Source organism: Notamacropus eugenii, chromosome 3 (assembly GCF_028372415.1).
Source record: "Notamacropus eugenii isolate mMacEug1 chromosome 3, mMacEug1.pri_v2, whole genome shotgun sequence".
NCBI lineage: Eukaryota > Metazoa > Chordata > Mammalia > Diprotodontia > Macropodidae > Notamacropus > Notamacropus eugenii.
This window is the reverse complement of record NC_092874.1, coordinates 202,508,116-202,532,413: the sequence shown is the minus strand read 5'-3', so window position 1 is coordinate 202,532,413 and position 24,298 is coordinate 202,508,116. Positions and strand designations below refer to the sequence as shown.

The following is a 24,298-nucleotide window of genomic DNA, read 5'->3' as shown; positions in this document are numbered from 1 at the left end:
GCTGGGTTATCCAGCTGTTGTTACTAGAGGCAGCATGGTGTTACTTGGTTCAAATCACTGTTAGCTCTCTGAAGACAGGGAATTGCATTTTTTTTGTGTGTCCCTAGTACCTTACACATAGCAGGTGCTTAATAAATGGTATAGTTGAATAAGATGGGGGTTTTTTGTGTGATTCAGAGAAAAACTTGGGATCACTGAAAATGTTGCATAATATTAATAAACTCAAACTTATAAAACAAAATCCTATCAAACAGATTTCAGGGATTTATCCAAGAAATCAATTCATCATGATGAATTGGAATTTATATCAAGGATGGTTCAACATTAGGAAAACAATCAACATAGTCATATTAAGCCAAAACACTACAAATCACATTATGATTTCAATAGAAGCAGAAAAAACCTTTGACAATGTATGAACTCTTTATGCTAAAAATCCTACAAAATATAGACATGGATAGTCTTTTAAATAATTTTTTCTAATTAAATGTAAAGATAGTTTTCAATATTTTTATAAGTTTTTGAATTCCAAATTTTTCTCCCTCCCTACTCCTTCCCCAAACAAGGTTATACATGTGCAGTCATGCTAAACATGTTTCCACATTACTCATGTTGCAAAAGAAGAAACAGTGAAAAGGAAAAACCATGAAATAAAGTGAAAATAGTATGCTTTGATCTGCAGTCAGACTCTATAACCATGTTCCATTATGAGTCTTTTGAAATTGTCTTGGATCATCAGTATGATAATTGTTGAGAATAGATAAGTCTGACATAACTGATCTTTGAACAATGTTGTTGTAACTGTGTGCAATGTTCTGGTTCTGCTCACTTCACTCAATAGTAGTTCGTATAAGTCTTTCCAAGTTTTTCTGGATATCATTTCTTATGGCACAATAGTATTCCATTATATTCTTAAACCACATAGCTTGTTCATCCATTCCCCAATTAATGGACATCCCCTCAATTTCCTTTTCTTTGCCATCACAAAAAGAGCTGCTATAAATATTTTTGTACATAGGCCCTTTTCCGTTTTTAATGATCTTTTTGGGATACTAGATGGTCCTTTTTTAATAACAGTATCTCTAAAACAAAAAGCAAACATCACATAACAATGGGGATGCACTAGACGCTTTTCCAATAAATACAGGAGTGAAGCAAAAATGCCCACTCTCACTATTATTTTATAAAGTTCTGGAAATGTTATTAGCAAAGTGATGGGACAAGAGAAAGAAATAAAGATGGGTGTGTTTGCTGATAATATGATAGTTTACTTGGAAAATCCTAGGGAATCAGCAAATTGAGATAATAGCTTTAGCAAAGTTGCAGGCTATAAAAATTAATCCTTAAAAATCATCATCCTTTATATATAATAATAATAAAACATAGGAAATTTCATTCCAAATAACTTCAAAATACACAAACTAGATTTAATTATAAAGTTCCCTTTAAAGAAATAGAGAACATCATTCATTCATGTACTTTGCTTTGTTAAGAACTGCTTATGCAAAAGAGGATGCCACGGGTCCTGGCTTCATGGAACTTTTTGGTTGTCTTTTGGCAGGAGAAGCTATTGTATAAAAATGAAATAATAAAGTTCAATGATAAAGAAAGAAAGAGCAACCTAAATAGCTGGAGGAATATATTCAGTGCTCATGGTGAGGTTGCACCAATATAATAAAAATGACACTACTATCCAAATTAATTTAATCTTAATGCTATTCTAATCAAATCACCAAAAGAATGTTTTGTAAAATTTGATCAAATAATTCACTTAGAAAAACAAAAAGAACTAGAATAACAGTGGAAATGATGAAAAGAGGGATGGACAAAGCAGAAATAACACTTCTAGACCTCAAACTACATTATAAAGCAGCAGTCATCAAAAGCATCTGGTGCTGGTTAAAGAGTAGAGAGGTACGTAAATGGAACAAACTAGACAAGGGAGACTGAGAAACAATAGATTTCAATATCTCGGTGTTTAATAAGATGGGAAACAAATAGGGAAAAATTCCTTGTTGGATTAAAAAAAACACTGGGAAAACTGGAAAGCAGTCTGATGTAGAGGGAAGTAAACAGAAGCGAGAAAACAATATACGCTAACTACAACAACGTAAGTAGAAAAAACAAATTGAATATCAAAAAAAAAATCAAAAGTAAATGTAACAAAATTATAAACCAAGCCAGGCTCAAATGAAGAGATAGGAAAAAGTAACCCCCAATGAGTTAACACAATGCACATTTTCAGGTTTTTCCCACGTATTAATTGTACTGATTCTCTGCCTTTCTAAAAATACTATTTGTTATATGGGACTGCTGTCTGGGAGAGGGGAGAAGAGGACAGGAATACTTGGGATAATGATGATGAAAAACAGAAAATAGCAATAAAAACATTAAAAAAATGCTACATAATTCCCCAAATGAAAACCAGCTTATCTTCCTCCTAGTAAATTCTGGTTCCAACTCTTTGTCCATTTTCAGTGCCTGTCTTCAATAAAGGATTGATATCAATGGGCTGCCCATCCATGTCATAATCAGGGCTATATACTTCATCCACTTGATTTTTTCAGTTAATTAAAGGCTGATCAGATTCTGGAGCTTATTAGCACAGTGTCATTCCCTTTATGTTTGTAAAGTATACATATAAATGCTAGCTATTATTATTCACAGATAGGGCTTTACCATCTACTGGGAATCCCTCTTCCATTTGGACTGTATTGAATATCATTTATGATGATGGTGAACGTTTGTCCATCATATTTTTTGTTTCATGCTTCTTGTCATAGTGATGATTAAAAGATAGTTGAGAATTTTCTCTGTGGTTACATCAAGGAATAATAACATATTTAAGGTATGCAGACTTTGAGTTAAAAATTACTTTCCTCACAACAACTCTGTCAGATAGGTAGTGCAATTCTATTGCATCAATTCTATTTTATAGCTGAGACAAGCGAGGTTCAAACAAGTTAAGCAATTTGTCCAAGATTATGAAGCTAATAGGTGTTGGAGCACAAAGCAGACTCTAGAGACTCTGTTCTATCGCTTTCTTCATGCTGCCTCTCAATAGCTCTGGGTTACTGGTATTGCCAGACACTAAATACACATTTAGGCTGCTATGAAATGTGGTTATGGTTGGAGGAAATAAAGAACTGGGGTTCCGGTCCAACCTAATTATTTACAGAGGAGGAAGCCAAGGTTCACAGAGGTGAAATAACACCACACAGGCAATCAGGATTCAAAACAAGGCCCTATGATGTCAAATCCAATGCTCTTCCCATTCCATCATGCTGCATCTATAATGAGTTCTAATTCACTCTCCTGAAATGGAAGATTACAGCACAGAGAACATCTAGAGGTTACATCCTCCCATTCCTGTCATTTAATAACATAAAGCATCTATCTAAAACAAAAAGCAAATATCACATAGCAATAGCGATGCACGATAGCCTTTTCCAATAAATTTCCAAAAAATAAATTCCAAATAAAATTCTCCCCTTCCTGTGAGAGAATTTTGATAACATGGAATCTCAGAATTAGAAGAAAACTTAAAGGATATCTAGTCAATCCCCTTGCTCCATTTTGGAACTTCTATTCAGCCACTGATAGAACATCTTTAGTGACAAAGAAATCACTGCCTCACAAAGCAGCCTATTCCACTTAGGGGAAATTCTGACTTTTGGGAAGCTCTCTATTGAAATGAAATATATCTCACAACTTTTACTTATTTCTTGTTGCTGTTCATCTGCGGCTGAATCTTTGTGAGCCAATGTGACAAATGAAAAGTTTGAGAGACATGATTTCTGGGTATTTAGACATTTTATTAATTATGGCTAACAAATAATTAATAAAAAGATGGTCATTTGGCTTTCTCTGGTAAATCAAAGATCCCTAATGGAGGCCTGATGTTTACATACCCTTGGAAGAGTGGGTATTCCCAATAGGAGGCAATCTGTTAACAATTACTTGGTTGGTTGACAATTGGTTAACAATTAATGAGAAAATGAATATTATAAGAAGAGGTGGGCCTGTTCTAATGAGGGGCTGCATGTAAATCACAGATAAAGTGAGACTCATCTCAAGCCAGACTACTCCTCTAGCAATCTATACAAAGGGATCTATGCTCCACCCAGTCAGTGAACAATGAAAGATAATGGGTTAAGACTTCCATCTAGATTAGATTCTTCTTGTAAGGTCTTTTAATTGGGTAGCATCCTGTCCTATTTGAGATGGGAAGCATGTATCCTGAAGATTTGGGCAATCTCTTCTATCAGCAATGTCCTTTAGATACCAGCAGAATAACCTATAAGAGGCTGATTGCTGAATGAGGAAATAGAAAAGAGAAAATATTAATCTCAGTTAATAACTGATTATTAATATGAGGGAAATGATATTTCTCTCACCAGTTTGGGGGTTTTCTTTGCAGAGATGCTGGAGTAGTTTGCCATTTCCTTTTCCAGCTCATTTGACAGACAAACCAAGGCAAACAGGATTAAATGAACTGCCAAGAGTCACATGGGCTAGTTTCAAGCTGGATTTGAACTCAAGAAAATGAGACTTCCTGACTCCAGACCTGGTACTTTATCAACTGCAGTGCCACCTAGCTGCCCTGTGCTCATTTTCCCTAGTTCTATTCTCTGAAGTCACATAAGGATAATTCTAATCCCTTTTCAAGATGAACACATTTCAAATAAATATCTAAATAAAATGATCTTGTATGCCATGTCCCAAAGCTTGTCTAGGCAAAGCATCCCAGATTCCCAAAGTCAATCCTCATGGTTTCCAAACTTATCAGCATTGCAGTCTTACTTCTCTAGTTTATGACCTTGGGCAAGTCACTTAACATCTCTGGCCCTCAGTTTCTTCATTTGTAGAATGGAAGGATTAGTTTGGATGATTCCTAAAGTTCTTTCAAGTTCTAAATCTATGATCCTGTGACCAAAGTTTCTTAAAATGCCACACCCAGAACTGAATATAATAACTAGATATGGCAAGAGTAGTCAACATGTTTATATTCAGTTTATCATAAATAAAATAAGGAGGCTCGATTAGATACTGTCAAATGTTACTTGTAGCTCTGAATTCCTATGAATCTCCTGTTGCAAATATGATCTGGCCAGCCCAGAAGGCAGTAGGGAATGGAAGGTGCAATGAAAGAGGACCTGGGTTCGAGTCTTGCCCCTTCCACTTACCTTGGATGTGTTACTAAATTTCCCTCTGTTACAGATTCCATTTGGTGCTTTGGAAATGCCAAATGTACATCAACACATCAATGGGTACACCCTTCACCAGATTATAATCTACCCATGCCTTTTCACTCTATGTGGAGGATGCTGTCAATGAGGCCTTGTAAGTGCTAAAAGAAAAGATTGTTACCAAAGGACATGTTCCTGTACTGTGTATGAGCAGTCTCAAAACATGCGTCAGACATCAGCCTTTGGAGCTCCACAGGCAGGAGAACTGAGCTTTTCATTCTTAACCATTTATGGAGCAGAACCTATTTCTAACCCTGGCTGAACAGATAAGTTAATATTAGTAGGTATTGACAATGTGATTAGCTGATAGGGACCCAGGACACCCCCACTGTGCTCATCAGGAAGGGGCATAGCGAATTGGGACTAAAAGGGAATATGGAGAAGTCCTCATGAAAACTCTGGTGAAAAATCCATGGTTTTTCCCTGTAGATGCGCTCAATCCTTAGTAAATGCCTATGAAGAAGATGAAATTGACTGGACCTCAGTTTTGAGCAGGAAAATATCAGTATTCAGTGGAGCCTCTCTTAAAGCATTCAGAAGTGATTGGGACCTCTCACATACAATTAGGCTATTTTCACTTACATCCCATACCGTGGCGTCCTTTATGACCTCTGGGCACATTCTTCCTATGTGAAAGCTATAGGGTGCTCAAGAAATTGCAAGTCAGATAAAAAAAATCCATTCTGACGTCATCATGGCCTCCCAGTACTGCTGCACATCAGGGGTAGGGAGAAGGCACCAGAACACAGCACAGCCTCCCACAAATACATTTACATTTTCCCCCAGTATCACACAAAATGTTGGGGTTCTAAGACAGTCACATATGCCACTTCTCATCTCAACTCACTCCCTTTCTCTTTCTCATACAACTGACTCACTTCTTTAATTATATCTTTTCTTTTGAGAAACACATACTCTCTGTCTCTGTTTCTCTGTCTCTGTCTCTCTGTCTCGCTCTCTCTCCTGACTTCCGTTCATACTACTCTTCTTTTTCCCCCCTCACCTACACAACAGTTTTCCACACTTCCTCGGTCACTGACCATAGTACTCTCTCAGTCATGCTCCTTTCCTCCCTGTACCCAAGGTCTAATTTTTTCCACTAAACATTAAGCATAAAGAGGTTCTCCTGGCATTTCCTAAGTAGGGATGTTCAGAACATGACTGATAGCTGAAGTCAGGTTCAGATCCTCCACATTCTTGGGTGCTGTAATATTGAAATAACATTATGGATTCCATTTTGTCCTTATCCACCATTTTGTGAAGTTAAGTGTCTAAGACATATGAATTTGGAGAAGTCACAAGATTACTTCTCTCCTTCCCCCCACCACTACCTAACTTAAAGAATGCCACAAAAACACCCCTTTTCCTTCTTTCTGCAGTGTCTCCTGGTTATCTTCCAATCCCCTCCAGCCAACTTTCACTCTCACTTCATTGGCTCCAGAACTCTATTTCCAATAAGTAATCAGGTGTCTTAACCCTTTCATCCCATTTATCATTCCCTCCAAATTGTATATTAACTAGGAAACAACCCCAAAGTTTTGGGTTCTTGGCTACTGAGAGCCCTGAACCCAGTTTCTTTTGCAACTCCATGTATTGTAAATACCTTGCTTGTCTTGATGATATTTGCCTTTTTAATTTATTGTAACAGAACCCTCTTTGACAACAATTTCATATTCTGAGCAAATAACATTATCGATTTTTCCATCTTGTTTTTCCTGAGTTTCCTGAAATATAGAATGATCTTGTCACTTTTTCTTTAAAATAACAGATGGACTATCGAGCTGGGGCTGGTCCTTCAACAACTTTAAAAAATAGACAGCAACAACTAACTTCAAATCTGCCTTTGTCTTAACTAACACCCACCTAAAATCTACTTCACCAGAAGGCTTCTGCAGGCCTCTGTGAGCCAACAGTGCTGGACAAGTCCCTTAAGTGGGCTTCATTCAATGTTCCTTGAATTGTTTACCATTAATATTGATAACAATAGCTTATTCTTTATTATTCACCATGAATAATCAAATCAAAGGAAGGCTTTTAGGGTATTGGGCAACCCTCTATGGAAGATTTGTTGGAAGGACAATTTATACAGGTTTTACAGAATGATTTAAATATGATACTACTGAAGGGGGTAGAGCAAATAGTAATATAGATCAAGGCTTTTCCACTCATGACCCCTTTCCTCCTGTGAAATTTTTATGTGACCTCATAAAATAGGTATACAAATCAAACATTTGCTGATAATAAATCATAAGGAAATTTATTTTAAAACAATTCTTTGGTGTACATATCATTTTACCATTTATTAAAGATGAAAGTAAATTTGTATACTAATGAGATGGATGTGCTTGCTTAGTTTTACATAAAGAATTAAATCTTGGTGGAATATTTGATACTGCAGGATGGAGAGCATCTTCAATGTTTTTCAGAGTTGATCAATAATTTGATTTTATAATTGTCAATGATGAGAACACCATTTTGCATAAATACATAGTACAAAATGGCAGAAGTATGTTTAGGACCATTTCAGAAATTGTTGGAAATTCTGTCCTAATTCCAAGCCAAAATTCATTTAATAATTTTGTACGTACAGTAAAAACACTGCAATTTATGACGTAAAATAGTCTTGAATCAGAGCCGATGTGTTTCTGGCAGCATTTGTTGGTGTTGGGTGGTATGACAGCATGCACAGTGCAAAGTATGCCCTTTGTGTGTTCAGAACCAAGACTACAGTGAAGTTTTGTGGGATTCATTGTGCATTTGATTTTTGAATTAGTTTTTGGTCATTGAAACCTTTTACTATTGCCAAATTTTTCATGACCCGCACATTCAGTTACACAACCCCATGGGTTTCAACCCACCGCTTAAGAAGCGCTGATATCGATGAACATGAAGTCTATTTTCTTTCTCTTCTACATCGATGCCCATCAAAGTCTGAGTGATCCATCTTTGCAGAAATAATAAGTACTTGACTAGGATTTGAACCCAGATCTTCTGACACTAAGTCCAATGCCTTTAGAGAGGCCTTGTTATTACACTACCTAGTATTATACACCGATCATTATGGTGCCTTTAGAGGTCTTCATTTACCTTCAGTGGCATTAAACCCACCCTTTATGTGGTATTCCCTGACACATTAAAGCTCCCAGTGCCCTCATGCTACAAAAGCAACCAAAATGGCAAAATCAATAACCTTATCAATAACCTCAACCTAAACCTACCCTTTTCAGACAATGCCCCATACTAAAAATTCCTCAGTTCGGTCATTCCGATAAAGAACTCCCATCCCCTCAATGCCCTTCTTTTAGCCAGCTAGGGGACAATAGGATCTGATAAGCTAAATCGTCGTAAGGTGTGAGAGTCAGATAACAGCTAAAATGTATTAATTCTTCCAGGGGCATTTGTAAAAATAAGCAAAAGGACAAGCTGATGTGGGCACATGATTGACATTGGTTTTGCCTTGGTAAATGGTAGTGTTGGCGCCGGTATGATGGGAACCTCATTGACGATTACAAGATAACTGTAAATATATGAGACTCAGTGTTTGGATTTTTTAAATTACCAATTTGTGGAGACTCCCCTTTATTCCCTGCTAAAATTCCCTTCCTGATGGATTGTCAATCAATTCAAGAGCTTCCAAAGCTTAGAGATGAAGGTACTTGGTCTGCTTCCCCATGTCCTAAGTATGACTGTCTCAAATCCTACCCTGTTGGTGGCTCCTCTCTCTTCCCCTTCTTCCTCTTTCTCTTCTCTCTTGATCCAAATGAGGAGTCGTACCCTTACATGTCAGTGCTCTTTTCAAAGGAATATAAATTTTGATTGCTTATACTTTGCAACGCATCTTGCTGTTTGGGGGCTAGATTTTCCCCCCTATTTATTTATTCTACCATTGTTTCCCAATAAACTGGGAATAATAAACTCTTTTGTCTCATGTAGTTTTCATTTATGATTTCTTGAAATATAGCTCTGGAAAACCAGGCTCTGTTAAAGCTCCTAGCTATTCAAATGGAGCTACTTGACTATGCCTTTAAACCCAAATCCCTCTGGCTTTTCCTGATTAGCCAATAATAGGTCCCAGTCCAAGCCTCACTTGCTCATTGTTTGGGGTTTGATGGCTCAGAGTGAGTATAAATAGCAACTGTCTCTGTTCTCTGAGAATCTTCCCCTCCCAGAATGATTCCTTTGTGAAGGCAAACTAGGCCATCTTTTGCCCCAGTTTTTACCTAGCCTTTAATTATCGAATGGGCATTTCCTCCGAAAAACTGAGACCTGGGAAAGATCTTAGATTAAAAAGGCCAAGGTCTCCCACTGTATTCTGGGCCATCACCAGTCATCCTGACCTATGTCTTGCCACTGGACTTGAGTGACTCTGGAGGAGAAAGTGAGGCAGATGCATAGCTCTGGCTCACTTGCAAGTCAAGATCATCCTCTTGATACCGTTGGTCCTCTTTGGAATGAAGGACAAAGAACAGCAACATTCATTGGGCAAGAGAATGAATGGATGCAATTCACTTCAAACATCCACTGTGTGAAAAACACTGTGCTCAGTCTTAGAGGAAATGGGAAGGTCAACAGCATTCCTGCCCTCTTGGGCTACACAGCTTGACGCAAGAGGAAGAGGATGGATGGATTTCTTTCATCTTTACAAAGAAATGGTTGGTTCTTTTCCAGTTCATAGATTTAGAGCTGGATAGGGTTTTTAAAAATATTTGTTTTATTTATTTCATTAAATATTTTCCAATTGCATTAAAAAATTTTAAGTCAATTTTTAAAATTTCAGGTTCCAAATTCTCTTCCTCCCTGTGATCTCTCTGCCCTCCTTGAGAAGGCAAGCAATTTGATAAGGATTATACATGGGAAGTCATGTAAAACATAATTCTGTATTAGCCATGTTGCAAAAGAAAACAGGCAAAAAATAAAATGGAAAACGAAATAAAGAAGTTGGAACGGATTTTGAAGGTCATTCAGTCAACAAGCATTTACGAAGGGTGTCAGATCCTTTGGGCTAAGCTTGAAGGGTACAAAGAAAGGCAAAAGCAACCCCTGCTCTCATGGAGCTCTCATTTTAACAGGTGAGACAACAGGTAAGTAACTAGGTAGTGCTGCTTAGTCTTTTTCAGTCTTCTCTGACTCTTTGTGACCCCATTTGGGGTTTTCTTGGCAAAAGTGCTGGAGTGGTTTACCGTTTCCTTCTCCAGCTCATTTACAGATGAGGAAACTGAGGCAAACAGAGTTAAGTGACTTGCCCAGGGTCACACTGCTAGAAAGTGTCTGAGGCCTGATTTGAACTTAGGAAAATATGTCTTCCTGTCTTCCTGAATGTCTTCCTGAATCCAGGCCTGGCACTCCATCCACTAGTGCCACTTAGTGGCGCAAAACAATTAAGTAAAGCTAATAATATAATGACTTTGAAAATGCATGCAACATTTCACGTCTGTAGCATCACCCCCCCCTCCCCCAACTTACTATATATTTTTAAAAAACTAACAGAAATCTATTTTCTTTCTCTTCTACCCCCACTCCACTGGGGAAAAAAGAAAAGAAAAAAACAAAGTTCTTAAATATGCATAGCCAACCAAAACAAGTTACCCCAATAGTCATATACTATGTATAATATATATGTGTACACATACATATACATACACATATACATATGTCTCATTCTGCATCCTGCATTCATCACCTCTCTGTAATGGATAGCGTGCTTCATCATTGGTCCTCTGGAATCATTAATGGTCATTGGATTCAAAGTTATTTGCTTTTACAGTATTGTTATTGTGTAAGGTGTTCTAATTCTCTTAAAAATTTCATTTTAACTTCACCTTTTATAGAAATCTTTAAAACTGTTTATTTTTATAATATTATGTTATAGTATAATATGATTTCTTACATACTGTTGTCCAATTTTCCCTGAAATTTTTGTCAAATTGTGAGGTCTCATACTGGGAGCTGGAGTCTTTGTGTTCATTGAAAACTAGAGTTTCTTTTCCATAAGAAATATGATCTAGTAATACTTTCCCCAACCTGTATTTGTACAGTTCATTTTTTGAGTCCAAGTGTGGGATTTCATAGTTACATTTATTAAATTTCATTTTGATAGTTTCTCACCATTCAAGCCTATTTGGGTTTCCACTTTTGTTACCCAATACATTTACTTTCACTCTCATTTCATGTCATCTTCGGATTTCAACCACCAATAAATTAATTCAATATTTATTAAAGATCTACAATAAGTAAGACACTGTGATAGAGCCAAGGAAACAAAGGTAAAACCATGTAATCTCATACAAAAGGAACTTACATACCAATGAGATAAAACAGGCAGAGAAGTGCATGCAAAAATTTCAGAAGTGAGAGAACATTTCCGACCATTGGGATCAAGAAAGGCTAAACGATAGAAAAGAGCACCTGAGCTAAACCTTGAAGGAAGAGCTGATAAAAGGCAGAAATGAGAAGGGAGAGCTTTCCAGGCATGAGGGCAATCTTTACAAAGGCATCGGGGCATAAGATGGCATGTTGAGTTCACAGAATGGCAAGTGGGCCAGTTGGGTCAGAACATAGAGTGAATGGAGGGAAAAAATAGGAAATAGATCTGAGAAGGGGTTTTGGAGAAGGTGGATGGCATAGCCATGTGTCAGGAATATTAATTTGGCAGCTATGTGCAGGATAGATAGGAGAGAAGAAAGCAGAGACTGATGAGGAAGTTATAATAATGGTCCAATTCAAGTGATGCTAAGAGCTTAAAACAGTGTAGGACTGCATGAGAGTGGAGAGGTGCAGATGAAAAAGATGTGTGGGCAAACTGAGAAGTCTTGGCAACTGAATATATGAAAGGACAAGGTAGAGGGAACAAACAAGGACTTTGAAGTTGTGAACGCTGGTGACTAGAAAGGTGACAGAATTCTCAGTAGAAACAGGGAATTTTGAAGAAGGGTAGCTAGGTAGCATAATGGATAGAATGGAGCACCTAAAGTCAGGGAGATTGTGGTTAAAATGTGCTTTATATACACTAGCTATAAGTTAATAAAAATTCAGCCCTTCTTATTCCAAGCTGAAGCATTAAAAATAAAATACTAAGAGTGTTATCTATAGAATATAAACTCCTTGAGGGCAAGGACTGTTGCCTCTTTGTTCTTGTATCCTCACTGCCTAGCACAATGCCTGGCATATAATATGTCCTTTATAAACTCTTGTTGAATGAAATTGAATGATCTGGCAAACCTGATTTGTTGCCAGTGATAGATACGTGAAATCACTGATTGACCTGAAATTCCTTCTACAGAATGTGACAGGTATGACATTCGAATATATTTATGAAATTTCAGCAGGAGATCCTGTTCAACCTCCATAAAGTCTTTCCCATTTTATTTCTATCAGAATATAAGATCTGGCACCTACAAAGATTTTCAGTATGAACCTAGCAATATATCACATATCTGTTGTACGAGCAACAGCCTGGCTAAGTACGGAGAGGCTTATTGCCAAGAGGTTGGCCACCATATGATGATTTTGTTTTCTGTACAGCCAGTCACAAAAGCATGGAAGACTGGCAATCCATACCAGTGGAGGGAGGGTTCACACTATTGGAGGGAGGGTTCACACTATTGGAGGGAGAGCAATGATTTGGGTTCCTGCAGGAAAACAAAATAAAAGTTCCTACTCTGTCCCAGTCCTAATTTTGCTGAGCCAAGCTCTTGGGGTGATTTTTCACAGAGCCAGGCATGATGGGAATTGAAAGGAATGTACTGCAACAGTTCAGCAATGTTATTTAACCATACTGTTTCAATGAACCTCAAACACAATATTCTAACAGTTACAGCAAAAACAACTAGTCTAGCCTATAAAAGTCACATCAGAAAATCCCTGCTGTACAACTATAGCCTAGCAAGTGTAAAAAATTGTTTAAAAAAACAGAAAGAAAAGAAAAAACTATAAAGGGATCTCCATTCTTTTAGAGCATCCAAAAACTCCTAGATGAGCACCAAAGTATAGTCTACTCATCCCAAAATGTGGGTGCCATGAAAGCTATTCCAGATTCAAGACACACTTTGATTCAGTATTTATTTAAAGCCACAACTTAAAGAGTCTCTAAGACTGTTTCTCTTATACTAGACCAACCAGTTGACACATTAGTCTGAGGGGAGGAAAGGGTATTTAATCAAGCAACATAGCAAGATAAACTGACATTTTGGTTTTCGTCGTTCAGTTGCATCTGACTCGTCATGATCCCATGATCTCGTCATGATCCCATGATCTCGTCATGATCCCATGAGCATAGCACACTAGCTCTTTCTATACTCTACTATCTCTTGAAGTCCCTAAAAAAATATAAAGATGTCTTTCCCCATTTCACTGGTGGAAGAAGGAACCTGTATGGCCAAGTCAACTCACTATCCTGAGGTCATATCCCAACTGGAATTACTTGCTTGTTTCTCCATTGTGTTGCAAGTGGTTGGTGTTCTCTTTTGTTTGGGTTATTGTCTTTACTGCGCTGCCATCTTCTGATCCACCATTCTACTGCTCTGTGCTGACTCTCTACTGTACTTTTCTCTGCTGCCATCTATTGATTCTTTACTGAATTTTAGCTGCTATGCAACTTCTCCACAGGGAAGGGGTGGGGGGCATCTTAGCTCTTTTAGCCCATAGTCTCAGAGGCTATTCCAACTCTTTTGAGTCAGACCCACAGCTACACCTAGCTAGTCAGCCAGCAAAAATCCTAGACTTAGGTTAAGTTTGTCTTGAACTGCTTTTGTTTTCCTAGGTGCCATTCCCTTCAGTCACTCTGCAGTTTGATTTGGGGTGAGTACATTCCTTTCGACTCTCATAATGCCCCTTTTTTGCTAGCCTGGGTCCATGAAAATGGACCCAGGAATTTTACTTAACAATTATGAAGTTATAGGATAAAGTAGCAATCTTTGACCTGTCTCTAAAAATCATTATTCTTTCTAACTCATAAAATTATGCACCCTCAAAACAAATATCTTTTGCAGGCAGGTCCTAATTACTCTACTGCAACAAGATGAGATATGACTACCATTTATTAAAGAAGTATAAATTGGGCCTTAATGACTTTGCTAAAGAGAATAGATCTTTAGTTCTGATATTTAGATGTAACATACACATACATGCACATATAGGCATGTGTGTTTGAATACGCACACATACATACTCATACACAGAAATTTCGGCATTCAACATTGGCAGTTATATTCAATTTCATTGTGTCAATGGTTAAATGTCTACTTTTTCAGTAGAGGGGAGAATAAGAATGGCATTAATAGTCTTTGGATAGCATTCCTTTATTATTGGTGGCCCTGTTCTGTGTAAAGCATTAGCCTATGCCAAATATAGGCAGGGAAAAGAGGTATATATATTTTAAAATATCTCTCTATACAGTAGCTTAAGGCACAATATCAGTTCATAAAGCAAACTGTTACAACCGACATTCAGGGTCATCAGATTTCTGGAGCATATCTGACATCAGTTACTTGGGCTATCTTGTGTTTAGTTTTTCTTAGTCATAGGGTCACCTGGGATTTATACATACACATGTGATATATACCTATGCACATATAATGTACATATATGTATATACATGTGCATATATGTGTCTATAAATCAATATATGCATATATAACCATGACTAGGAGATTTTCTTGTCTGCTCTTCCAGAGCAGAGCCCACACACAAAACCTTTTTAGCTGGGCAGAATTTTTCAGAGCTAAAAGTCTACTCTGGGGAAAGGAGTGAACAAGGGAACACAAGGAAGACACATAGAGACAGGTGGATAGGAATGTATTCAGCAATTCATTCCTGAAATAGCTAATGGAGAAGCAGGGTGGGTATTGGATTTAGAGGCACTGAGAGGGTGAGGTGAAAATGACATTCCAACAAAATAACTCACTCTTAGGAACAGATTCCTAGGCCACAACTCTGTTGCAGAGAGCCCTTTGTCATGGAAGGTCAAAGCTTGTAGGCCAGTGGCCAGGCTGAAAGAGTGTGAATAAGAGTTTCTGAAAATACCCTTGGGCCTCAGGACAGGTGGGTCCCAACAGTCATATCCAACAGGTGAAATCTACCATCTCTGTCCCTGGGGAAACAACAGTGGTGGCAAACATGAACTTCATGGCCACCATCCCAGGATAGGACCAAGAAAAGGGACAGTCCTCTGCAGTAGCAGGAAAGGCTCAGGTCAGACAAAGATCATAGATTTCAAGCTGGAAGGGTCCTTAGAGGTCATTAGATATAGCACATTAATTTTATAGATGCAGAGACTGAAATCCAGAGAGGTTACAAAGCTTGCCCAAGGTCACACTGCTGTTAAGTATCTAAGGCAACATTTGAAGACTAGGTTTTGCTTACTCCAAGCCCAGTGCTTTATCCACTATACCAGTGGGTTGCTACCAAACTCATAAACCCCCACTGAATAAGTTGTGAGGAGCCAAGGAAGCTGGTTCCTCTGGGCTTTGTTAAACAAAACCAGCAGACCGCTAGGTTTCAGGCCATGACGGTAGTTGTCATATACGTTGAATTGGGGATGATACTCTAAATATAGAGCTTAAGATGAAGGTAGGGCCCCTTACAGGCTCATGAGAGGCAATTATTAAAAATTCAGGGAGCATTTATACCTTGGAAACTGATAAGCACTAAAAATCAGGGCTCAATTTATTGTTTTGTTGATTGTCTAGACTTAAGAAAGTAATGAAGAAAATAATGCAGACTATACTTAAAAAGCGTGTCATGCTTACTTTTTTTTTCAGAGAGCTGGCTGTTAAATATTTACCAGCGTACTTTGAGTGAGAGTCTTTTATGGTGCACCAGGTTTTCTTCAGATCCAAGAAACACTAAACTGTTCCTGTAAGACCCTTCTTCTTGCCCATAAAATACCTCTCATTCTGGAGCCAATGGTGAAGATAATTGTTTTCTGAAAGACCTGTGTTCCCATGACTTCTCTCCTTATTTCCTGGGGAAGCATGAGGGTTAAGAATTTTTACTGTGGTGTTTGGTGCAGTGGGGGACAGGTGGACAAGAAAAACACATAAACTGCTCTCATCATCCTTGAACTCTGCAAGAAATGATCTTGGGGAAAACCAATGAGATTTAGATTCATGGATATACTGGGAGATTGTTGAGTGGAAGGGATATATGGAATCATCTGGTCCAGGTCCCTTACTTCACAGATAAGGCCATCTGCCCATGGCCACACAGTGAATCAGTGGCAGACATAGGACTCCATCTCTGATCTCCTTATTCTCATCAATGTGCAGCCACCTCCCTCGATGCTAGGATTCTTAGATCTCTCTCTCTGTGATGCCCTTGGGTTAGGAGAATTATATAGAGGGAAAAAAGCACAAGGCCTGGAACCAGAGGACCTGGCCTCAGATGTTCCTTTTATTATGTGCTACCCAAATGGGTCTGATTTAATTGCTTAATTTTCCCTGGGCTGTTTCCTAAGCTGTAGAAAGAAGGTGACTCAGAAAGAAAAATAGGCTCCATAGCAGATAATCTAATAATCTAACCACAGATAACAGAAAGCCGTTATGGTTTATGTATGGTTTATGGTTTATGTATGGTTTAGAATTGTCCCCTGTAGGTCTTTGGAGGTAGGATCTGACTTCTACCCACCTCGCTTATGACCTTCAGATTATGGTTCAGTGTCCTGGATGATAGTTCATGAAGGTCATGAACAGATGGGCAGACCAAAAGTCAGGATATCCCTTCTCTTGGATGTCTACCCCCACCTCTATGCTGTATTTCCTGGGGGAATACAATAGCATTTATATAATGTTGCTTGTTCTAGGAAGACTTTGTGGTATTTTTCTCTAAGTTGTGGCTGTAGCAAAATGTTGGGAGTGCATCTCATAGAAGAGAAATTGGAGAGTACATTGGAACCCTATGGATGAAATGGATGGATTCAGAAAAACTTGGGAAGACTTGTATGAACTGATGTAGTGAAATAAACAGTCAGGAGAACAATTTATGCAATAACAATGTAAAGACAAATGACTTTGAAAGACTGAAGATCTATGATCAATGCAACGACCAACTATGATTCCAGAGGTCTGATGATAACCTCTTCTACCCATCTACTGTCAGAGAGGTGATAGCCTAAAGACGAAAATGAGACATAGGTTTTTGGATATTGTCAAGGTGCGAATTTGTTTGGCTTAACTATGAACACTTATTGCAAGGTTTTTGATTCCCCACCCCCTCCCCCTTTTACATGAGAGAGTTGGGAGGGAGAAAGAAAATAAATGCTTGCTAATTAAAAAATTAAAAAAAGAACCTTAGGGGGAAATCACATATTGCAAATCTTATTCATATGGCAAAAAACAAAGGGAGCTTCTTATAAAGAAAGCCCTATATTACAACGTTAGGAGAGATCGGATATTCAAACTCTCATCCTGGCTCCAGCAGGAGCTTGTTTACTACCAAAGGCAAAGATCAAAGCTCAATCTCCCTCTAGGGGGGTGAAGCAAGTTCTCCTTATGTCAGAGTTTTTGGAAGCTTGAGTCCCACAGGAAGAAGGGAGGATGCAGGATGCATGACGGCATGGTTTCAGGCACTTCAAAGGGGCGGTCATTGTCATGCTGGCACCAAGCAGAAGGAGGAATCTATGGCTCCAGCAGAGAAGAAGCTGAAAAGTTATCCTGAAGCCTGGAGGCTACAGCTTGGGAGCCTCTCTATCCAGAAGGAAGTTGATGTATTCAATCTTCAGTATGACTGCAACTGGATCCGCGCATATAAGCAGCAGGTAAGAACCATCCCACATATCTGACAGAGAGAAAGGGGGAAAAAGAAAGGGAAAAATTAGAGCTCCCAGAAGTGTCTGGCCCAAGATGCTGTTCATCCATGTCTAAGCTGCTCCCAACTGGACACGTTTACGAGGCTTCACCAGAGCTCCCTCAAGAACTCTTTCACTATGACTGTATTTTTTTCCCACTTTACCACACCCAGAGACTTTAAAACAAAGACAAAGAGAATGGAAACTTCTTGAGTAGATGGACCTTTTCTGTCTTTGCATCTATACCCAGCGCATTCTGGTGTCTGTGACAGAGTAAGCTCTTAATAAACGCTTGTTGTTGCTTGAGTTGTGTCTGACTCTTCGTGACCCCATTTGGGGTTTTCTTGGTAAGAATCCTGGAGTAGGTGGCCATTTACTTCTTCAACTCATTTTACAGATGAGGAAATGGGGGCAAACAGGGTGAAGTGACTTGCTCAGTGTCACTGAGTCAGTTTCTGAATCCAGATTTGAACTCATGAAGATGACTCTTCCTAATTCCCAACTTAACTGCTTCGTGCCCAGTCTCTACAAACCAGTAGAGAAATTCACGTTCAGAGGGAAGTGGTTTTCCCAGTTCACACAGCAAGCTTTGGACTGGGAACCAAACCCAAGTATCTAACTAGTGATGTATAGTTTTGACCATGAGAGAATGCAGAAAGCAAAGGATCTGCTCCCAATTTCAAAGAACAGCTGTGAACTCCAGGAAAGTCATTTTATCTTAGTAAGCATCAGTTATTCCATCTGTAAAATGAGAATAATTCTAGTTCTTCCTATCCATACCCTCATCCTCTGTTCTTCTCTTCCACTGCTTCCCATCTAAGGATTCTGGGGGGATAAATGAGCAGAATGATAGGAAAAAAAGAATTCAGTCTACAAGTCCAAGTTAGCACCATGATTAAGATTAAAATTTTTAAAAATGACAAACTCTTGATTGTCACCTGAATGAAAAGAAGTATAGACATGGCTACCTCACTGACAGTCACAGATGGCCTCAAGATATGAGTGAGGGGTTAGGACCAGGGCCATAGCCATAGGGGAAAGAGCATGGAATGTAATCCTAGTGACTGGGATTGCTGCGCAGCTGAGAACACCACCTGACAAGGAAAATGTCTCTGGCTCTTGGATTTGCTGCTGGTGGTGTTAGGTTTTCATGCATGCCAAACTATTCTCATCTTTTGAATTCTGAAATTCCCTTATCTCATCACAACCTGTCATCATTCCATCTTTTTCCCCTCAAGCTTTCCACTCTCCTAGTTTTCCTATTACGTCAAAGGTACCACCATCCTCCCAGACACCCAGACTTGCCGTGTCGTTGTCATCCTCCATTCCTTTCCCTCTCACAGGCCCCATATGCAATCTGTGTCTTCTTGATCTCCCTTCATAACATTCTTATCTGTGCCCCCTTATCTCTGCTGATACTGCCAGGACCCTGGCACAGACCCTCATCACCTCACAAGAGGACTATTGCAGGAGCCTTCTGGTTGGTCTCCTTGCCTCCAGTCTCTTCCCACTCCAGTGCATCCTCTATTTGGCTGTCCAATTGATCTTCCCAAGGTGCAGGTTGGACCCTGTTACCTCCCTACTCAAATTCCAGCAACTTCCTGTCACCTTCAGGATCAAACAGAAAATGCTTTTAGAGTATATATATGTATATATATATATATATACATATATATGTATATATATACACATATACATACATACTATAATCTAGTCTCCTCCTCCATTTTCAGTCTTCTTATACCTTTCTCTACTCCAAATATTCTACAGTTCTTACTGTTTCTTGAGCATGACCATGTGCCAACTCAGGGCATTTTCACTGGCTGTTCCCTATGCCTGGAATGTGATCTCTCCTCCATCTCTTCCTGTAAGTCTTTGCTAAAACCCCATGTTCTATGGGAAGCCTTTCTCAGTCCTCCTCAATACTGGTGTCTTTTCTCTGTTGATTACTCCCAGTTTATCCTGTATATATCTTGTTTGTACATTGTTGCTTGCATGTTGTCTCTCCCATTAGACTGTGATGTCCTTGAGAGCTGAGACTGGTTTTTTTGGGGGAGCTTTCTTTATACTCCAGAACTCAGCACTAGAAAAACCTGTGAATTCACTAGTATTGGGGATTCCTGGATGAGGAAACTCTACCAGTGCAGGCTGTTACCCTCTCCTAGCAGCTAAGTCTTATTTTCTTAGAGCACTGAGAGGCTAAGGGGCTATGCCTGGGCTACACAGCCACTCTGTGTCTATGGATTTGGATCTTCCTGGTTCTAAGTCCAGCTCTCTATCTGCTAAGACAAGTTGCCTCTCAGAGTAATTGTGAGCCTCAGGAGATGACACAGGACTCAGGGGCAACCTCCACCCAACTCAACCATTCCTTACAACTCTGATACTACAGGAGCACCCCACGGGGAGATGCTCACTCCTTGCTTCTGCTTCCATGCACTTCTTCTCTCAAAGTGTCTAGTGAGAGATCATTGTGGAGGGGGGGAGACTGCAGAGTCTCCTCCCTTCTATAGCTGGCAAAGGGCCATGGTGCTTGGCCTCTGCCATTTGCTCTTTTTCCTTTTAGATGGAAGAGATTGGAAGCTCCATGACCTTGTGATTGTGGAGGGAACTTTGATATTCCAGGTTAGGTTCCAGGGCAGCCAACATAGCTCCGAAGCCCTGAGATGTAAGTAGTTATATGGACATGAACTTGTAGAACTAATGCTCTGTAAGCTTTGAGCTCAATTGTGAGCCTAACCCCTGCAAAGATGGAGGTGGTATACAGCAATTTATGCCCGTGAAGTACTATTTGCATTTTGTTCTTGCAATATCTTTGTAAATATCCATTTGTAAAGGCCAATCAACATTAAGTGGTTAGATACAGTAATATCCCTATTTTAGAGATTAGGAAACTGAGAGTGAGAGAAGATAAATGACTTGCCCAGGGTCACACAGCCTGATGTGGGATTCAGAGTCATATCTTTTTCACTTCCAAGTCCAGAGTTTAGTCACTATGCCAAGATAATGAAATTATGTTGAACTGCCCTGTGTTGTAACATTTAGAATGCTCCTTTAAGGCGGATAACAGCCATTAATCACTACTCTTATAGGCTGGCTTACACAGTTAAGGGTTCAAACTAATTGTGGCATTGTGCATTGCATTTCTTCAAGTTATTCATGAATATAATAATTGCCTTTGTCAAAGGCCTCCTAAAATTGACCAATATAATGGTTACAAGATTCTCTCTCCTATCCTCAGTCTATCAGTCTGGTAACCCTATTTAAGAAGGCAATTAAATTAGCCTGGTATGGATTTTCAGAATCACAGAATCTAAGAAGTGAAAGGGAACTCTAAGGCCATCTACTTCAAACCATATGTGACCAAGAATCCCTTCTATAACCCTGTGGACAAGAGGGCATCCAATCTGTGCTGGAAAGCCTTCCCTCAAGAGGAATTCACCACCTCCAGAGGCATCTCTAAACATTAGGAAATATTGTCTTAAACCTAATCTGTCTTTCTGTAACATTCTACTATTTTTTTTTTTTTAAAGAACTAGAGCTGGCTTGTATAGTACTCACGTTAAGTACTCACATCTGCTTGGTAATATCTTTTGTTATTTTCCAGGGATTGACATCAAGGCAGGTGGGTGGTCCTTGAAGTGTGGAATACATTCCCTGCTCACTCTAAATACCTTCAATTTCCTCCAGTGCCACCTCCTACATGGTCCCCTTCTGGATCCTCTAAAGTTGTAAATGCCCTCCCTCTCTCCCTTTTTAAATTACTTTGTATAATAAGTGTGTGAGTATTTTTTTCTGGAGGGAGGAAGAAGTCAGAACTTGTGATTTCATCTGTGTAGGGAATGCCCACAGTGACTCTCTCCCAAAGGCAGACATTCTCTCCATTAAAGCAAATCAGCAACTCATCTGTAACTTACAGTTTTAGAGAACTGGCTGCGGCACTGAGAAGTTATATGGCTTGCCCATGCCTCTGGAGGGGACGGTTTCTCCTTCTGTGATCTTAGGGAGGAGGAGAAATCAAATAACAGATCGAGAGTTGGAAGATGCTAGAGTGGGAAAGGATCTTAGCAAGCATGTATCGGAAGCAGAACTTAATCCTGTGTCTTCCTGATCACAAGGCTGGTGTCTCTCTGTCCATTACACCTTATTGCCTTTTCCAACTCTGTATATACTTTGTATCTCCTGCTTTATGTGTCTGTTGTATTCTTCTGGGTAGACTTGAGGGCAGGGACTGTTTCATTTTTGTCTTAAAGTCTCCAGCCCTTAGCGAAATGCCCTGCTTAAAGCACAGTGGGTATTTAATAAATATTGGTTAAACTGAATTGTTGCTATTTGGTCTTTTCAGTCAAGTCCAACTCTTTGTGACCCCATTTGGGGTTTTCTTGGCAAAGATAATGAAGTGATTTGCCATTTCCTTTTCCAGTTCATTTTACACATAAGGAAACTGAGGCAATCAGGGTTAAGTGACTTACCCAGACACACAGCTAGTAAGTGTCTGAGGCCAGATTTGCACTCAGGAAGATGAGTCTTCCTGGTTCCAGGTCTGGCACTCTATCTGCTTTACCTATCACTCTATCCACTGGGCTACCTAGCTGCCCCTAAATTGAATTAGGGTGTGACTTATTGTCTATTGATTTGATTTAGTAGAAGAAAATGCTGCCTTCCTAGCTTTTTTACAGCAAGTGGCTAGACCATGTCTCCCGTTCATACTCAAGATTATTCAGGACTTGTAAAATGACAAGAGAAATAACCCTGTTCGATGACCCTCTGATAATAAACATCAGGTAAAGTCTAAAGCTAGAAGTATATGCCTGCCAAATGTATATGCCACTGTGATAAAAGGGATCCAGAGCCAAGTTCCATTCAAGGAAGGATTGTCTGTGGTTGGTGAGGTCTTCTAGATGCTGTGGTTTGTGGATGACAATACGATATTGTATAAAACCCCAGGCCTTCTGAAAAGAACAGAAATTGATCTTTTCATCCACATAGGAAAGACTAGATGGAGAAGGAATGTGGATTGTCCAAATTTGAATATACATATGAACGGACCCTCTGTAGAGTTTGTCCAATGGTAATTATGTTTGGGGCAGATAGTACAGATGGACAACTAGTTGGGCCCAGATCAGAAAAGGAGGAGGGGAGTAGACTGGACCATTTTCAGGAAGCTACAAGGTTCTTTTATTGAGTCCAAGCTTCCCATGAAAGCAAAAGCCCAACATTTCCATACTGATATCCTACTGTTGGTGAAATATGGCAGTGAAACATGGAACAGTATTGTTCTTGGATAGCTCAATATCAGTGCCACACAAAGTACCGTGGGGGCAGATGGCAGATATGAGTAGGTTTCCTGGCATAATTGATGAGGAGCCCTAAAGAAGAACAGGTATAAAGGAGATTATCAAGGAGCAGGATGACAGGAAGTGAAGATGGGCTGGCCACATGGCAAGAGCTAGGAATGACAGATGGACAGCCAGAGTACTTCGATGTACTTCCAGGAGAAATCAAGAAAGATCTTTACCATATTAGGTGGCCCCCTTGTGGTAAACTTTTGGGAGAACATGGAGGAGAGACAGGATGGTTAGGCATGAATGGGGTGCAATTTGTGTCACTGGAGTGGAATTCTGATTCAATGAGATTACAGACCCATTTGAGTATTTGGATAGGATTTATTCCTTGGAATGCTGACACCTGGGAAGGAACAGACAGGTCCTGAGTTAATGTGGACCAAAACCAAGGAAATTTCCAGTGTGTGTTATGGAAGGAAATTGCCATGGTCAACAAGAAGCCCTGAATATTGGGTACCAGTGATTAAAGAAAAGGAACCTGTTAGAGTGGCCAGTGCTGAATGCTGGGTATCCTGGAGACATGAATAACTGGGCTAGGGAATATAGCTCCAGGATGAAGGGTGACAGGCTCTACAGCAAACTGGGAATAGGGCAGCAAACAGAGACTACCTTCTAGGCACCATTTACTTTCTGTTGGTCCAAGCTGAGAGGCCACTTGGAGGAATGAAAAGAGCTCTATCCTTGAAGTCACTTAATACTTCTGAACCTCAGTTTTCACATTGTTAAATGGGGAAATAATACTTGTACTACCTACCTCATAGGGTTGTTGTGGAGGAAGTTTTATAAACCTTTAAGGCTTATAAGGGCTATGGAAAAGTGTACTATTATTACCCTGATAGAGACGGTGTGGCACAGTGGTAGAGAGCCAGCCTTAAAGTCAGGTCCTGTCTCTCAAACAAACTGGCTGTGTGATCCTAAGCAAGTTA

General features: G+C 39.4%; 1 protein-coding gene across 2 annotated transcripts in view; it reads right to left on the bottom strand.

Moving 5' to 3' along the window:
- Window positions 1-17,199: 17,199 nt before the first annotated feature.
- Window positions 17,200-24,298, bottom strand: part of TSPAN11 (tetraspanin 11) — a 159,896-nt gene continuing 152,797 nt past the window's right edge. For both annotated transcript variants that reach the window (XM_072654004.1, XM_072654005.1), the window contains one exon: window positions 17,200-18,020. In XM_072654004.1, the coding sequence (XP_072510105.1) occupies window positions 17,961-18,020 (60 nt within the window). In that variant the 3' untranslated portion in view covers window positions 17,200-17,960. The remainder of the gene's footprint in view (window positions 18,021-24,298) is intronic.